General features: G+C 41.2%; 1 protein-coding gene across 5 annotated transcripts in view; it reads left to right on the top strand.

The window, feature by feature from the left end:
- KDM6A (lysine demethylase 6A) overlaps positions 1–15,771 on the top strand; it is a 104,693-nt gene that overhangs the window by 14,804 nt on the left and 74,118 nt on the right. For all 5 annotated transcript variants that reach the window (XM_018565803.1, XM_018565802.1, XM_018565799.1 and 2 more), the window contains exons 3-5: positions 9,346–9,454; positions 11,055–11,104; positions 15,619–15,677. In XM_018565803.1, coding sequence (XP_018421305.1) covers positions 9,346–9,454; positions 11,055–11,104; positions 15,619–15,677 — 218 coding nt within the window. The remainder of the gene's footprint in view (positions 1–9,345; positions 9,455–11,054; positions 11,105–15,618; positions 15,678–15,771) is intronic.

Below are 15,771 nucleotides of genomic sequence, written 5' to 3'. Positions count from 1 at the left end.
ACCATTTTTGGGGGAGAGATAGAGCTTTCTTTTGGTGGTATTTAAACACCACTTATTTTTTACCATAATTAGCAAAAATTTGGGGGGAAAAAAAGTTTTTTTTAAAAAACATTGTTAGGAAACATTTATTACCCAGTTTTTTGGTAAAATATAAAAGACGGGGTCACGTCGGGTAAATAGACACCAAACATGTCAAGCTTTAAAATTGCGCGCACCCACGAAATCGCAGAAAACTACCATACCCAAAATTGGCCATAGGCGACACTTTAAAAGCTTTTACCGCTCATCAGTTTAGTGTTATCAGTGATTGATGGCCCTAGAATTATTGCTCTCACTCCGACGTTCGTGGCGATATGTAAGATGTGCGGCGTAATGGGCGCAACCGTCTTTTTTGCACGTATGCGCCCCCGACGCATGTTTGCATGCGTGTATGTATGGGTGGGGACTTTACAAAAAAATTTTTTTTTCTTTATTCTTTTTTATGTGTAACTTTAAGTTTTTGGGGAACTGAATTTTTTTTCCACTAAACTTTATTGCTATCACATACGGGTGCTAATAAAACCCCCAAAATATGTGACAGGTCCTCTTTATGGAGACATCAGGGGTCTCCGAGACCCCTAATGTCACCTAGGACCCCAAAAGAAGCTGATGAAGCACAGATCTGATCCATCAGCTTCTTTGCAGCTTCTGAAGCTGGAGAGTGACACAAGAATGCGGAAGTGATGTATTATACAACACTTCTGCATTCTTGCAGGGGAGAGGGGACCGGAGGGAGCTCGTGTACCGAGCTCTCTCTGATCCCCTGTGTCACAGGCGACATGCTGATCCCGGGCACAGCGGAGCCACGGAGCCTGGGATCAGCGGGACAACGGCAGGGGGGGGGCGGGGCGATCACTGCCTGTTTTTAAATATCAGCCATTTCCCGATCGTGCGCGAGGGGGCATGTCTGAGCGCCCGCTCAGATCTAGAGAGCTCAGGGAGGTAGTTAAAGAAAAACTGTGCTGGGGAAATATGCAGGCCACCATTGATTACCTTTCCTGAAAATATTAGTTCCTGACTCTTATGATCTTTTGTCTATAATACTGACCAGGAGCAAGCATGAAAATTAGGTGTTATTCTTTCAGTGACTCAAATTATTGAAACCAGAGGCAGCCAGGACTCCTTTCTTGAGATCACCACGAGCTTTGCTATTGGTGCTTCAAGAAAGTTGCTTGTAAATGCTTGCCACATCTTCTGTTCAGACTAGCATTTACAAGCAATGTTTAAAATATCTCATCTTAGAGCTTTTCTTTCTTCTTTTCTTTAAAGTATATTTCCAGTTTTGTAGTCAAATTTGAGAACCCCGTTTTATGTGTTGTGTTCCAATTCACACAGCATACCTAAAAATAGAGTTCTTACCTTTTTAGCTGTTTTTAGCAGGATAGTAGGAGTCTAGAGACAGCTTCTGTTGGTTGAATCCAAAGTGTATTGGGTGGGTAGATTGCTATAGGGGGGTACCGTATCCCACAGAAATTCAATTTTATTGCTTGTTTTTTCATACTGGACGTAAAAAGTACCCACACAGACAACATGCTTTAATTGGTTTAATTTAGCAAAACCTTTGTTTATTTTATACACACAGCACTTTAAAAACTGTAAAAAAAAATAATTAAATTTATATAATTGTGCCAATATCCATGAAACGTGTTGAGTCAATCCCATCCAAGTCTCTTCATTGCAGTGTGATCTAAAATATATCCTGGAACATGGTTTGAAATTTATTATGGTCAAGTTTTATAAACTAACATTTATGGATGTGGATAGAGAGAGGTATAGATGGTTGTTCAATGAGCCACCTTTTCCATTTGACATTGTTTTTTTTTTCATAATGGATATTTTTCTTTTTAAAAGAGAACTATGAGGTGAGTGCTTTCCACTCACCTCATAGTTCTAGCCGACCTGTGACAATGAGACTGTCACAGGTCGGCTCAGTAGATCGGGAGGTGAGCGAACACATACCGGCGTTCGCTTACCTCTCGATCCTGTCACGGCTCTCTGCCGTGACAAGGGGAGGGGCTGGATTCCCCTCTCCCCGCTCCGATCCTCCAGCGCTGACTGTCACTCAGCTGGGCGGATCCTGACATAATTGTCGGGACCTGCTTCAGCGTCTCAGTATCCCATCACCTTGAGCTCAGTATACCGTGAGCTACAGCTGAGCTCAAGGTGACAGGAGGACGTTAGTTTGTGTCCTCCCGTTACCCTAAGGAGAAATATGGGGAAAAGCCATAACCCCATATTTCTCCTTTTTAAGGTTTCATTCTCATGGGGCTAACTCGGGATGTACTCGTGTCTGTGCGGCGTGCATTATTATAAAGGATTTATATATTGCCAACAGTTTGCGCAGCGCTTTACGAAATAGGGAAGACATTACAGTCACAATACAATTCAAAACTGATGTGAATGTACACTATGTAAAAGCGCTGCATAAATTGTCGGCGCTATATAAATACCTGTAATAAATAAATATAACAGGATGGTTTATTGGGCTGTTCCCGGGCGGGACAGGTGCTGCGGGTAGCAGCCTGTTCTTCCCTACCGGAGGACGCAGCCGTGTGCTGTAATACTCTCACTTGAACTGGATCCTATCTGCGTCTGAGCACGGACCCCTGGACCTGCTGTGCACAATCGCACGACGCGCGGACTTGTACGCCCTGAGTTAGCCCTGTGTGAATGAGACCTAGTGGGCTTTTAATTTACTTTGACGGCAAAAAAAAAAACACGGGGAGTGGATGACAGATCAACAGTGGCTTAAATTTCGTTAGCTTTTTTTTAAAATTATTTTTTTACTTTAATGTTAGCGGCTTTGGGGAAATATCGGGGCTAAACAGACCCTTGATATTTCCTTTTTTGAAATAAAAAAAAAAAAAAAGAGATTGAGGACAGAGTCCTCAAGCTCTCTTTTTCTGCAGCCCCAGCACTCAATGAGCACAAGGCACTCAGTACAGAGGCTTCCTGTTCATTAGATTGTAAATTTAGTGTCTGTTTACTATGTCCACATGTAGAGCACACACATAATTGGGGATACAGTATCTGAGTACCATGTCCTCAATTATTTACATCATTGTAGTGATCAGTACTGACATGCGATGTTTGAATATTGCAGGGAACGATCACCAAATATTTCACATATTTGCGGTAGGGCTGCAACTAATGATGATTTTCATAATCTATTAGTTGGCTGATTTATTTTATCGACTAATCGGGTGAAAAAAAACAAAAATACCATATTTTATTTAAAATACACAAGTGGAGTTTTACAAACAAAATATATTTCAGAATAAAACTGCACAGGTTTGTGTAATCGCACTGCACTGGAATGCACGGCATTGCAGTACTGTGCGTTCCAGTGTGGGCAGGCACACTGCAGGCTAGAAGTACATTTGGGGTGCCATTGAAATAAATGGCACCACATCCGCAGCAGAATTTGTCAGGCCAAAACCCAAAACAACTTTTTTTTACAGTTTTTTTTTTTTTTTTTAATATGTATTAGACATTTCAATTAGTTTCATGGATTTTAAATCTGAATTGAAAAACTCAGAGCCTAAGGTCTCGTTCACACCTAGGCGTATTACATATGCGCGTCTCTCCCCTGTTATTGTCTGTATTATCAGATTGTTTCCCAAACTATGTACATATTTTGCTATGAATTAACCATGCTGTAGGAAGGGTACTTATGGAGAGAGCGCACAGGGAGCTATCTAATCAACTGTTTTTAATTGGATTGTTTTCTAGCCCTTGTTTTTAATGAATGTAATTAAAATTAACTCTTTTATATGAATCTCTTAGTGGAGTAAGTTCCTCTGGTGCTCTCAAAACCCCACTTTCTGTCCTTGTCTAATCTAAATTCTCGGGGTGTGGCACCTACTATTCGGACCCAGATCGAAAACTATCGTTTATATCTCCCCTGTTATTGATCAAGTCTTCTGCTCCCTCTCTCGACTGCAACCCTTCTGCTTCACAGCAAAGGGCATGATTAGCCCTCAGGTGACCCACTCACCACAGTGGTGGATGTCCGGCACAAAGAAAATGGGACTTAGGGGCAGGCCAGCACACAGTGTACAGAGTGCCATGACAGAGCCAAGCAGGGTTCCCCTTCACGGTGCCTCTGAGTGTAGACTAAAGTCTAATGTGCCAGAGTCCTCACTTCTCCCTTTGGGGGTATTCTTGATTCCTCTTTTTTTCACCAGAGAGAAATTTGCAACTTCCTTGGCAGGACGTATGGGGAAGGTCTCTACATTGATAGAGGGCTTGTTTTCACTATCTCCAGACCAGATCTTTTTTTCCAACGCATCTGCACGCGTTTTTGATGTGTTTTTGACAACTTTTTTTTTTTTTAAAGCAAGCAGATTATGTCTCTGAGGTAATTTCCTGTTTCCTCTCAGTCTTTCACGTGTTTGTGACCTTCACAGGAGTTGAACAAACATGGAGCCATGGAATGCGGCCATTGTCTTAGCACTGTGTCTCTTCTTGTATTGTGGGTTTGTAGGATCATAAAGCTCAGGACACTTCTGCACATAGCTGACAATGGTCAGTGTCAATATGTGTGTCCACCATGTTGGATAGCAACACAGAGGACAATGTCAAGATCAGCAATGTACAGCTAAAAACGCCCCTTTTCCATATGGAAGTGCCCACAGTTGCTTAGATCAACAAGTGACAAAAAATTTTTTGTGTGCGCCAGCACGTTGCGGTGCGTGTTTGACTCGTTCAAGTGCCTTCCAGACCTGAAAAAATGGTGCCTGCACTACTTTTGTTGAGCGCACTGGAACTGACTGCACTGGTGGGAACTACAGCCTTAAATACCATAGGAAAACATGGGGATGCATTTCTGGTGCGATTTAAGAATGTATGGTCTGGTGATGGTGGAAACAAGCCCAGAAACAGCTGGACACAAAGGGCAAAAATGTCCCGTTGGTATCCCCCGCAGAGTCACTTGTGGACTCTGCCATTGCAGGATCCTTGCTTTCTGGATGATGGAGAGGAGGGGAGTCGTATGAGGACTGCTCGATGGATGAAAGTCAGTCGGCCATGAGTTCTCCCGGGCTTAAAGAAACTATTGTAGTTTTCTGTGGATGTGGTGTTCACATGTTTTAAATTAAAGTGCCTCTGTCTACTGGCCCTAAGGTCACCAGCATGGGTTATCTAAAGAAAATATAAGATATCCCTACAAACATTTTCGTAAACTAAGCAAAGTTTAGAAGGTCTGTCAGCGTTTTGCTTTCTGTGTCCCTGTAAGTGGGACTTTCCCCTTATTTCCTGTCTAGCTGTCGGGTGTTGGACAGAAGAAATAAGAAAATTTTTCAATGTGGACACACACATGCAAATTTAAAATAGAAGTTTTTCCAGTGTGCACACAGATAAATAGTCCCTTCATGAGGTAGTATGAAAACCTGCAGCTGTCAGGGACATTCACAGTGCATATGTGAGGACATCAAATTTCATTTTTGCCCCCACAATAAACAAAAGTTCTAGTATAATAAACAAAAGATATAAAGTGTATGTTTCCTAATAATGTATTATGTCATAGGTGTTTTATCATTTATGTACACAATCAGCAGAAGTGGGTTTTTTTTTCTTCAATTCAGTTTAAAAGAGAACTATGGGGTCAGTGTTTTTCCCCATAGTTCTCTTTAGGGTCAAGAGAGGACATATACTAGCGTCCTCCTGTGAACCAAAGCTCAGCCTAGTTGTTTCATGTGCGGCGCCATCCGCTGTCATTTCGAGCACCCATTTACTTTCTTTGGGATTTCCAGTAAGGAGTGCTACAGGATTCAAGACTGTTCCAAAGCTCAGTCTATCACGAGCTACAGTTCGCTGTATACTGAGACTGCCGCACCCGGGACGGATCCCGACATTACTGTCGAGATCCACCCAGCTCCGTATGTGACTGCTGGCTCTGCCTATCTAGAGGCAGAGCCAGCTGTGCCCGCCCCCTCCCTGTTTGTTCCTCCAGTCAGCGCTGGAGGATCGAAGGGGGAATCCCTGCAGGGAGCCGTACCTGACGGTCACGGCTCTCTGCGTGGAGATGATCGAGAAGTGAGAGAGCGACGGTATGGGTTCACTCCCCGATCTATTGAGCCGACCTGTGACAGTTTCATTGTCACACGTCGGCTCGAACTATGTGGATGAGTGATTTTCACTCTCCTTTAAAGATTGGTGTCGTGTTATTGCTTGTTATTGCTCTTTTATTACTAATTAATACTAACTAGTAGAAAAAACACCATATAGATATTTGGCTATTTTTCTGGCTTAAAGAGATACTGCCCCTGACCCACTGGTATTCATTGTGTCCGTGCAACCTGTCACTCCTTCTCTGCCTCATCTGGCAAATATATCTGGTCCTTCTGGGTATGGGGTCGACCTATTTCCATGGGGCCTTGCTTGTGTCAAGGAACTTTACTGCTCCCCCTAGCATCCAACACTGCTGCCAGCTGCGAAGGAGGAAAAACTGCAGGGGAGTGCTGGCAATGTGGGTATCGATAGTTTGAGGGGCACTTTAAAACCCATTTACACCTTTTGCAGAGGTATTTAAAAAAAAAAAAAACATGCCAGCAATGCACACCTTGTAAGCAGACATATGCAGCAGCTGTGCATGAACACACAAGCTTACTTTTTTTGTTGGGTTTCCTTTTCATATCCTTGATCAAGGTAGTTTTGTTGCCGTAGTATCCCCTTGTTCAACCAGAAAGGGTGATCAGGGGCAGAAGGTAGTGATGGCCAAGTGTATTCTCATGCCCAGAGATGGGCTTTTAGTAAACTTCAGACCAAATATGCACTTTTTAGAGTGTGTGAAAAATTGATCCAGTAGCAGAAAGGTAAGGTTAATGGAAAATCTTACATTTTAGCTGTCTATCTTTTAATCTGATTTGACATGCGATTATCACCAAATGTAAGATCTGATTATGTACATCTGTCCTCTGAGACCTGCTGTGATCAGTGTTGAAAATTATCTGCTTTTTAGCCCTTTTTGTAAAAACTCAGCACTGGATATTTTCTGGCTGAAAATTTGTGCTGTAATCAGTGCCTTAGTTTGGAAGCCTAAGGCCCCAATGGAGAATACCAGCATCCTATAGAGGAATACAACACATCCCATCAATAGTGCATTATACATACAGTGTATAATGTATTGCTGGGATTTGTATTCCTCTATAGCTGATGATACATTGCGCTGTATAATATACATTACAATGTACCGTCATCTATAAAGGAATACAAATCCCACTATCCCAGCAATACATTAATACAGCACCATGTGGGGGGTAAGTACAGGCAGTCTTACCTGAGCAGTCTCCAAATCCAAGCAACTTTCTTCCCTTAGATCGGACCCGTCTGTCAGCAGCTGCCATCTGCACACGCCTGCTCTTTGCAGGTGTGGGCAGATGTCCATCAGAGCTTGGTGAGGCGGTGAGTAGTTGCGGCCTGTGGCATGTGTGGAGCCGCTAGCAGGTCAACTAATCGATGATGGAAAACGTTGACAACGTTTTCCATCATCAATTATAATCGACTTAGTCAATTAGTTGTTGCTGCCTTAAGTGGTTTAAATGTATTTGCAAAACAATACCGGCGCCTTCAAATCCCAAAAGAGCCCAGCAGTAAAAATACAGCAAGCACGAGGGAGGCAGTTTGGCGGACCGATTGGTGCGGGGCCTTCGTTTTGGCTGCACTTCGGCTTTGGATGTGGCACCCTTGGTGCCCAAGCTGTTGGTGTCGCCGGTTACTTTGGCTTAGGTGCTGGTTGCCTCCACTGTATCTGTTGCCTCGGCTTCTGCGACGCATCGTGGCCGAGAATGTCACCGTCCTCCTCGTGGCCCCGGACTGACCTCGGAGGGTGTGGTGCACGACTGTGGTTCACCTGGTGGTGGACGCCCCGTGGCGGCTGCCCCTGTGTCCAGATCTTCTGTCCCAGGGGCCTATGTTACACTCTTCTTTACAGTCGCTGGCTTTGACGGCGTGGCTGTTGAGGGCCAGGTCCTGAAGGACCGGGGGTATGTCCACTATGCTCGGGGCGCACAATGCGGCTTTTTGGAACGTTGAAAAGGATTTTACGGTGAGTACAAAAATCCTATTTTTCTCATAGACTGGTTTAAATGTATGTTACAGTCCTCATTTAGAATTAAAGGATAACTGCACTTTACTGTTTGGGTAATTAAAAGCCACGCAGTTTAGTGCTAGCATAGCAAATACTGCACCTGTTGTAGCATAAATAAATGCTTGGTTAAAACTGGCTTTCTTGTGGAGTTCCAAGACCTTATCCCCCAACTGGTTAAAAAGCCCAGGATCTGATTAGTATGGCTCCTGGGCTTTAGTGCTGGACCATGGCTGTCCCTAACAGCTGGCAGCTCGAGCATGAAACTCTATTGAGGGTCACTGGAGCCTTAGACCAATGGGTAAGGTTAATAACTGCTAAAGTAGCACCACTTTTAAAACGGCACCCGAGACTCAAGTAGTTAAGGTAAAACTGCAATAATTGCTCAAACTATGTGCTCAATGACAATCTGTTAGATGGAATTATATGCATTTAGAAAGTTGGTATTTAAAGCTAGAAGCCTAATATTACTTTTTAAATTGTAGTAAATTGTTCTCTGGTGGTATCGTTTTCATTTTTAAATTGTTCATTATTTTACTTTTAACATACTTGTGGTTGCATCTAAAGCCACTCCCCCTAAAGTTTTCAGGGCTAAAAGAAAACGTACAAAGGGCAACAGAATTTCTCAAAGCTAATGAGACATTTCATTTACTTTGTGCACACCCTCTCCCTGTGCAGAGTGTTCTAATTCATTGGGTAAGTGAGTTCAGTAAATCGGGAAAGGTACCTTGGTATCTTTTAACAGCTGTAACGGCTAAAAGAAGTCAGCATGGAGAGCGGGGAGGGGGTAGAGGGATGGAAAGGACTTCCCAAAAAATATTTACCCAAAGACCCGGACAGTCAAGTAAAGAAAAAGAGATCAAGCCCCCCCCCCCCTTTATAAAGAAAAACTAAACAAGGTGGGGAAAAACTCATTTCAGGTTTCGGCCTGACTAACTTTGGTGCGGTTGGTGTGCTGCTCATTTCATTGGCGCCCCAAACGCACCTCCTCGCAGTGCGATCGCCCCGCACTGGAACGCAAGGTACCACAATGTAACATACAGTGCAATTGCAAAAAAAAGTGCATGCAGCTTTTTTCTGAAGTAAGCTTTGTAGCACTCGATTTGTGTAATTTATTTTAAATAAGAGGGTTTTTTATTTTTTTTACACTTTATCTTGAATATAAAGCATTTGCTTTATTTTTTTAATTGTACATTATTAATACTTTTCCTTTCTTTTAGGCTGTTCGTTGCTATGAGGCTCTTATCTTAAAATCTGAAGGAAAGGTGGAGTCTGATTTCTTCTGTCAGTTAGGTCATTTCAACCTGTTGTTGGAAGACTATCCAAAAGGTAAGGCCAAAGAATTGGGTTTATTTTAAATTGAATCTCTTGGCAAGAAGTTAGGACAGTTTTTATGAAGTATTTCACAAATTACATATTTTCTTTGTTATAATTGTCTTTGGATCTCAGTGATTCCGTTTTGAAATGTTAATTGCAATGGCCAGGGCTCTGATTTCATGCAACATCCTGCTATAATATTTATATGGAATTCCCACCATTTAAAGCTGATCTTTGAGAATGTACCTTTCCCTAAATATTACCCCTTACCCCACACCCCCATTCAAAGAAATCACTGGGTAACAAGAAGGAAAAAAGCAAGCTTAAAGCCCTTTTAAGCAGAGTGATTCTCCCACATCTAGCTTGCTCAGTGCAGAATAAGATGATCCTTCTTTGGGCGCCCATATTACTTTCTAGGAATGTACACTCCCTTTTACTGAATGTACACTCCCTTTTACTGTCCAGTAGCAAGGTTATCTTAGCCTTTAGAAGCCAGTATAATGACATAATGCCACAAGGGGACTGGTTGGCGTAGGCAGTGCTAGATCTCTGGTCTCCGCTCGTAGAGGTGCAGGCAAGGGACACATGATGGTGGATTCATGAGTGTTAGAGGGAGGGTTAAAGATGATGATGGGATAGGGGCACAATATCTGGCTAGAGATTGGCTTTAAATAATTTTGCAGAGTGCTGGAAAGTTATGATTTTAAAGTATACATTTCATGATGTAAATATGGAGGCTCCCATTGCCTAAAATTATGCTTCTTGACAGATACATCTCCAATATTAAAACAAATACAAATTTTATCTAACCTTTCCCTTTACATAGCACCAATATTGCAATTTATAAAGCAGTGAATGTGCCATCCACCAAATATTCACTGCAAGTAACTCTTCTGTTTACATTATAAAGAATGATTAACCAGATGCGAAAGTTTGGTGAATGTCGCATTCACTTCTTTATAAATATGTTCCTAATAGTATGACAAGGAGGTGGACAGTGTGTTAGTACAGAATCTCTATACTGCCTACAGAAAAGGCAAGTAGACGTTTAGTGTATTTCCACTTTTGCAGTAACCTTTTGAAAAACCACTCTATGTTCGTTATGTGTTCCTATTCACACGGCATACTGAAAAATATCTTTAAAAACCCCCAAAACAAAACACTTTTTAGTTGTTTTGCTGCAGTATGTAAGATGATGGATTCCAGGTTTTTCTCAGCCCTATTAGTGGTCTGTCCTTATAGAAAGGGACTGAAATTCTGAGGATTGTGTTTATCTGATTAGCTTTATTAACATACAATGTACAATCCATCTCAGACCCCTCACAGCCCCTCTTAACAATTCTTCTTGTGTCTCTTTTTTTGACATGTTAACCCTTAAAACCCTAACCCAAGTAAAACTGCAAGAAGCATTTATTTATTTTAAGCTTATGCTATGTGAATGTACCAAATATAAAATAGGTTTCACTGTGAAAAAAGAAATTGACTTTAAAATGTAAAACCTGCTGTGTGTGTTTTATGGGGGTAAATAATTTCAAAATTTGAATGTGTATTTGTTTTATTCCATTTCTCCACCACTGGTTAAATAAGCTTATTTTGTTTTTCCTTTTTACAGCATTATCTGCATACCAGAGGTACTACAGTTTACAATCTGACTACTGGAAGGTGGGTCTTATTTTTTCATTAAATTGCCATAACGTCTAGACAGAAGGTCCTCACAGCCTTGCAGCTAAGCGCACACCTTGAATCCAGTGATACTTCTTATGCTTACCATACACATGGCAATGTGGTCATTGCATATATCTGTCGTTTTGATGAAAAGAATCTGCATATCAAAAATATATTCATGCAACCAAATTAGAGGTGCGCCGAAATGAAAATGTTATTTCTTTTTTGAAACTTTTTTTTAAAAAATTGTTTTTTATTAATTTTTTTATTAAATATTTTTATTTTTTACTTTACTTTTAGGGTCTTCGGGGAAATATTAGGGGTTTAAACAGACCCCTGATATTTCCCTTTTTAATATAAAGAGATTGAGGACACAGAGTCCTCAATCTCTTTTTCTGCAGCCCCGGTTATAAATGAACAGGAATCCTCTATACTGAGTGTTCCTGTTCATAACATGAGAACAGAGTGTGTTTTACTATAACCACAATTATGAATGAACAGGAGGTGATGTAGATCACTTCCCATTCATTCATAATTGAGGATATAGTAACCATACTCTGTCCTGAATTATTTACAAACGGCGATCGCTGAGTGTTTGTACCGCTCTCTAGCTTGACAGCTGTCACAGAAGGCTGAGCGAGCGGAGCTCAGCCTCCTGTGACAGCGCTGGCTGTCTCCGCCCACACACCGCTCTGCCATTCTGTGACAGGAGGCTAAGTGGTGTGGGAGGAGAGATGCTGGCCGCTCACAGCGCTCTCCTCCCTCAGCCGCCTGTGACAGTTTCTCTCCTCCCCAGAAAGCAGCGCCCAGCGGGGAGGAGAGAAAGAACGGATGCATCGCTATATATGCCAGAAAATTGCACTTTCTGCATTGTGCCATTTTTGGCCGATTTATATCGGTGCATCCCTAAACCAAATCAAACATTTCTTTGTCAAGCGTTTTCAAGAAATTGCCTGAAACCATCATGTAATCGATCATTTATTGTTACATGCATGGTGAGCATAAGAGAGCCAAGTACCTCAGTCCATTCTGTCACACTTTTTTGTTATGGGTAGCCAAGGTTTGAAAGACTTCTGAGACACCAGCCTTTAGTTTAATGGGTATTTAGGGTGAGGAATAGGATTTCCTGTGTGCAGAAGAGCATTATCTTAAAGCTTATCTCCAGGCAGATATACCAGGTGATGTATAAATCACAAAAATAGCTTGAGAGTATTTTAAAAGTCCTTTGGCAGATAAAACAATTCTCGTATTCATTATCCAGCTTTGTATTTTGCATTAGAGTTTTAGTTTTAAAGTATAATTAACCCAAGAACAAACATTTTATGTATTGCAGCTTACCAGTCATAGGTTGTAGTTGTCTTTTTTTTTTTTATTTTCTTCAGACCAAGAAATTTTTTAGCAAGTACAGAAAATACCTGTTGATCTTTCCAGAAATGCAATGTGCTTGTCACTTCCTCTGAGATGATAATGTAATGTTGATGAGCAAAGTCCAGCCCGCGAAGCAACCATGGCTTCCTCCATGGATGCAGTGGATGAATGAGCATACTCATCCAGGGACAGGAAGTGTGGTGTTAACAGGATTGACACAAAGAATGCACTGTTCAATAAAACATATAACCGTGCTAATAACTTCAATAAAATAGTAAATCACGTATCCTCTATATTAAAAAAAGAATTGTCCTAGATTAAAGTGATAAGATAGACATATGGCTATATATCTATATACTATCTGCAGCCAATATTGCACAAACAAATGTCCTCCATCTGTATGATCAGATCCCGTGAAATCGTAAAATCCAATCTTACCCAAAGGTTCAACAGATCTAAGAATTTACTTCCTTTTGCGCTCACAAATGTGCACCAAAAAATACTACGTGTTACCTGTGTTTTGCTTCTTCTCTCGTGATGAGTTCATTGATAAGAGGGAGGCTTGAAGACCGAAAGATAACATAAAAATCGCTATTTGACCACACTTTTGGTAAGTGCAGACCTTTGGGGGAAACACTTGTGGTTGGATTAATCCGTTTCGCGAGATCAGATATATATGTAGAGAGAAATATTTGATTTGTCGTCCATCTGGCCGTTCACAAACGGCCATGGACGTAAGGTAGTTAATATACAATGTCATTTACTATTGTAATTAAGTTATTAGCATGGGTTTGTTGAAGCGCAGTGCATCGTTTATAGAAGGGCTGCAACCAACTAATCGATTGATAATGAGAATAGTTTTCAACTATTCTCATTATCTATAAGTTGGTTGGATCCCCTAGCTCTCTCTTCCACGCTGGGAGGAGGGCAGAGCAAGCAGTGGGCGGGTGCAGTAGCCTGCCTGGTATTGGCTATTGCAAATTAAAATGGCCAATAGCAGGCTGTCAATTGCACCAGCCCACTACCTGCTGTATTTACATTCAGCTGCCCTCTGTGGAATCTTGCCACTGGCAGCTGTAATTCCCTGGCTGAAGCTATTCAAGCCCCAGGTGCTTTTAAAAAATGCAATTTAAAAAAATTAGTCATTTTCGGTTTCAGCCTGACAAATTCTACTGCAGGAGGTGCGTTGGTGCCATTCAATGACACCCCAAACGCGCTTCCCACCCACAATGTGATCGCCCACACTGGAACACGCGGTACCGCAATGCCATGCATTCCAGTGCACTGCGCTTGCAAAAAATTGTGCATGAGATTTATTCGGAAGTAAACTTTGTAACACTGCATTGGTGTATTTTGATACAAAGAGAACTTGATGCAACTAAACGGATACTAAAGTAGCCATCAAGGTTTTATGAACTCATTATCATAGCACCAAATAATTTTAAAGCATTTGCCAGAGTACATAGAACACTATTCATACGTTGTTGTTGTGTGTGTGTGTGATTCTTTGTTGGTCTGCGCTACTGGTCTGTTTGGCAGGAAACTGGTTAAAGCAATCATTTTAATTATATGCCTTAATGAGTTTAACAGTGCAGTGTTTGTAAATGTACCTAATACCCCAGGAATTTACTGATTAGAGCTGAATTCAGTTTGATTTACCATTGTTAAATGGAGTGGGAATACTTCAGAGTCTGATTTTCCTGTATTATGTTTTGAAGTCTATGTAAAATAGCATAACACTGAATGCTACATGAGCTCTTCTGCTGAAAAGGCAATCATGCATTTTGGTTGCCAGTGTTGATTATTTACAGTGCAAAGAACATTTCAAAAATTTAAATATGTATTTTTAAAAATGTATTTCACCTTAACATCTGCCGTAATTAAATCTGTCCACTGGTTGCTTTGGATGACACTCTACTTGCTCTGTTTTATACTATAATTTAGCTAGTAGATTGTAATATTTTCTCAGGTACTTGAAGAATTTAGATTTTTTTTTTTTATGCACTTTATTTTCATTTTATTTGATGATATGCTGAGTAGGAAAGATTATTCAATGTGACAATTTCAAGAGCATGTGCACATTTCTTGGTCATACAAGTCTTATGCAACACTTTTACCGTGGTGGAACCCTTTAAATGTTTTTCATGCCTTAGGGAACTCCTGCTAAATTAAATAATTTCTTCAGTTTAAGGTACCTTAGCATGATCACTAAATTATAGGACATTTTATGTATAAGGATGAATAATATGCAGTGCCCAGCATATTTGACACCCCAAAAGAGATGATAATCTGCTGTCTCATTGGTCAGTGTAGAAGTGCTCTTTTTGGGATTAGTGGGTTAGTGTAGGTAGATCAATCCCCATTACCCACTGCTCAAGGAACCCCTGTTGGACAGAGGCTGGTTTAAACTAATTCTTTAGTAGTGAAATTTTTCTTGTTCCTTATGTTTATAAATAATGCAAATAAGCATATTTAGGCCTCATTCACACCATCCTCAGTGCTTTCCGGCCCGATTGTGGCCTGATCGCACTGTATTGCATTGCCGCCGGCTCAGTTTATTGTGGGGCGTGGGATTTCGTTGAAGTGAATGGCACCGCAGCCACTCCCTCCGGCCACAATGCAATCGGCTGTACCGGAACGCAAGGCATATCAATGCCTGCGGTCCCGGTCCGAAAAATTCATGCTTGCTGCGGAGTGGTTTATTTGGGGCTGTGTAGCAGGGAGGCAGCCGATAACCATGCTACTAACAATCCCCCTCCTAGGTTGTATGTAACTATTCGTGCAGTGTATATGTCCTTTCTGTAATGGCAGCAGTATAGGGTTTGAATTTAAATAATTATTCAAATGTGACTGTCTTCAGCGGTAGTATATGCAAATTATTTTTTTCCTTTTTACTCTTAAGCTGGCATAAACTGTACCAAAAGGAAAGTTATTTGATGTCCGCAGTCCCCTCTTTTTGTAAAAATAAGTTGCTAACAATTGCGTATTGTGGCATGCATGAAGGGATCGTGGAGCAGCCAACAGGTTAAGGTCCCCTTTTGATACTGCTTGTGTCAAGTTTGTTTTTAGGTCATCCGTGTACTGAATTCTGTCTTTGTCCCAGTGGAATGTAGGTAAAAAAAATACATGTTTTTATTTTACAGAATGCTGCCTTTCTTTATGGCCTTGGATTGGTCTACTTCCATTACAATGCATTTCACTGGTAGGTATTTTAAAATGCATCTTGCTTCTAAAAACTTGACAGAGCAATTTTATATTTCATGATATCTGCAAAACAAAGGATCCTGTTACCTCTG

This window comes from Nanorana parkeri, unplaced genomic scaffold (assembly GCF_000935625.1).
Source record: "Nanorana parkeri isolate BGI_ZX_2015 unplaced genomic scaffold, ASM93562v1 scaffold888, whole genome shotgun sequence".
Lineage (NCBI taxonomy): Eukaryota > Metazoa > Chordata > Amphibia > Anura > Dicroglossidae > Nanorana > Nanorana parkeri.
Note: the sequence above shows the minus strand (reverse complement) of the source record. Positions and strands in the feature narration are given on the sequence as shown.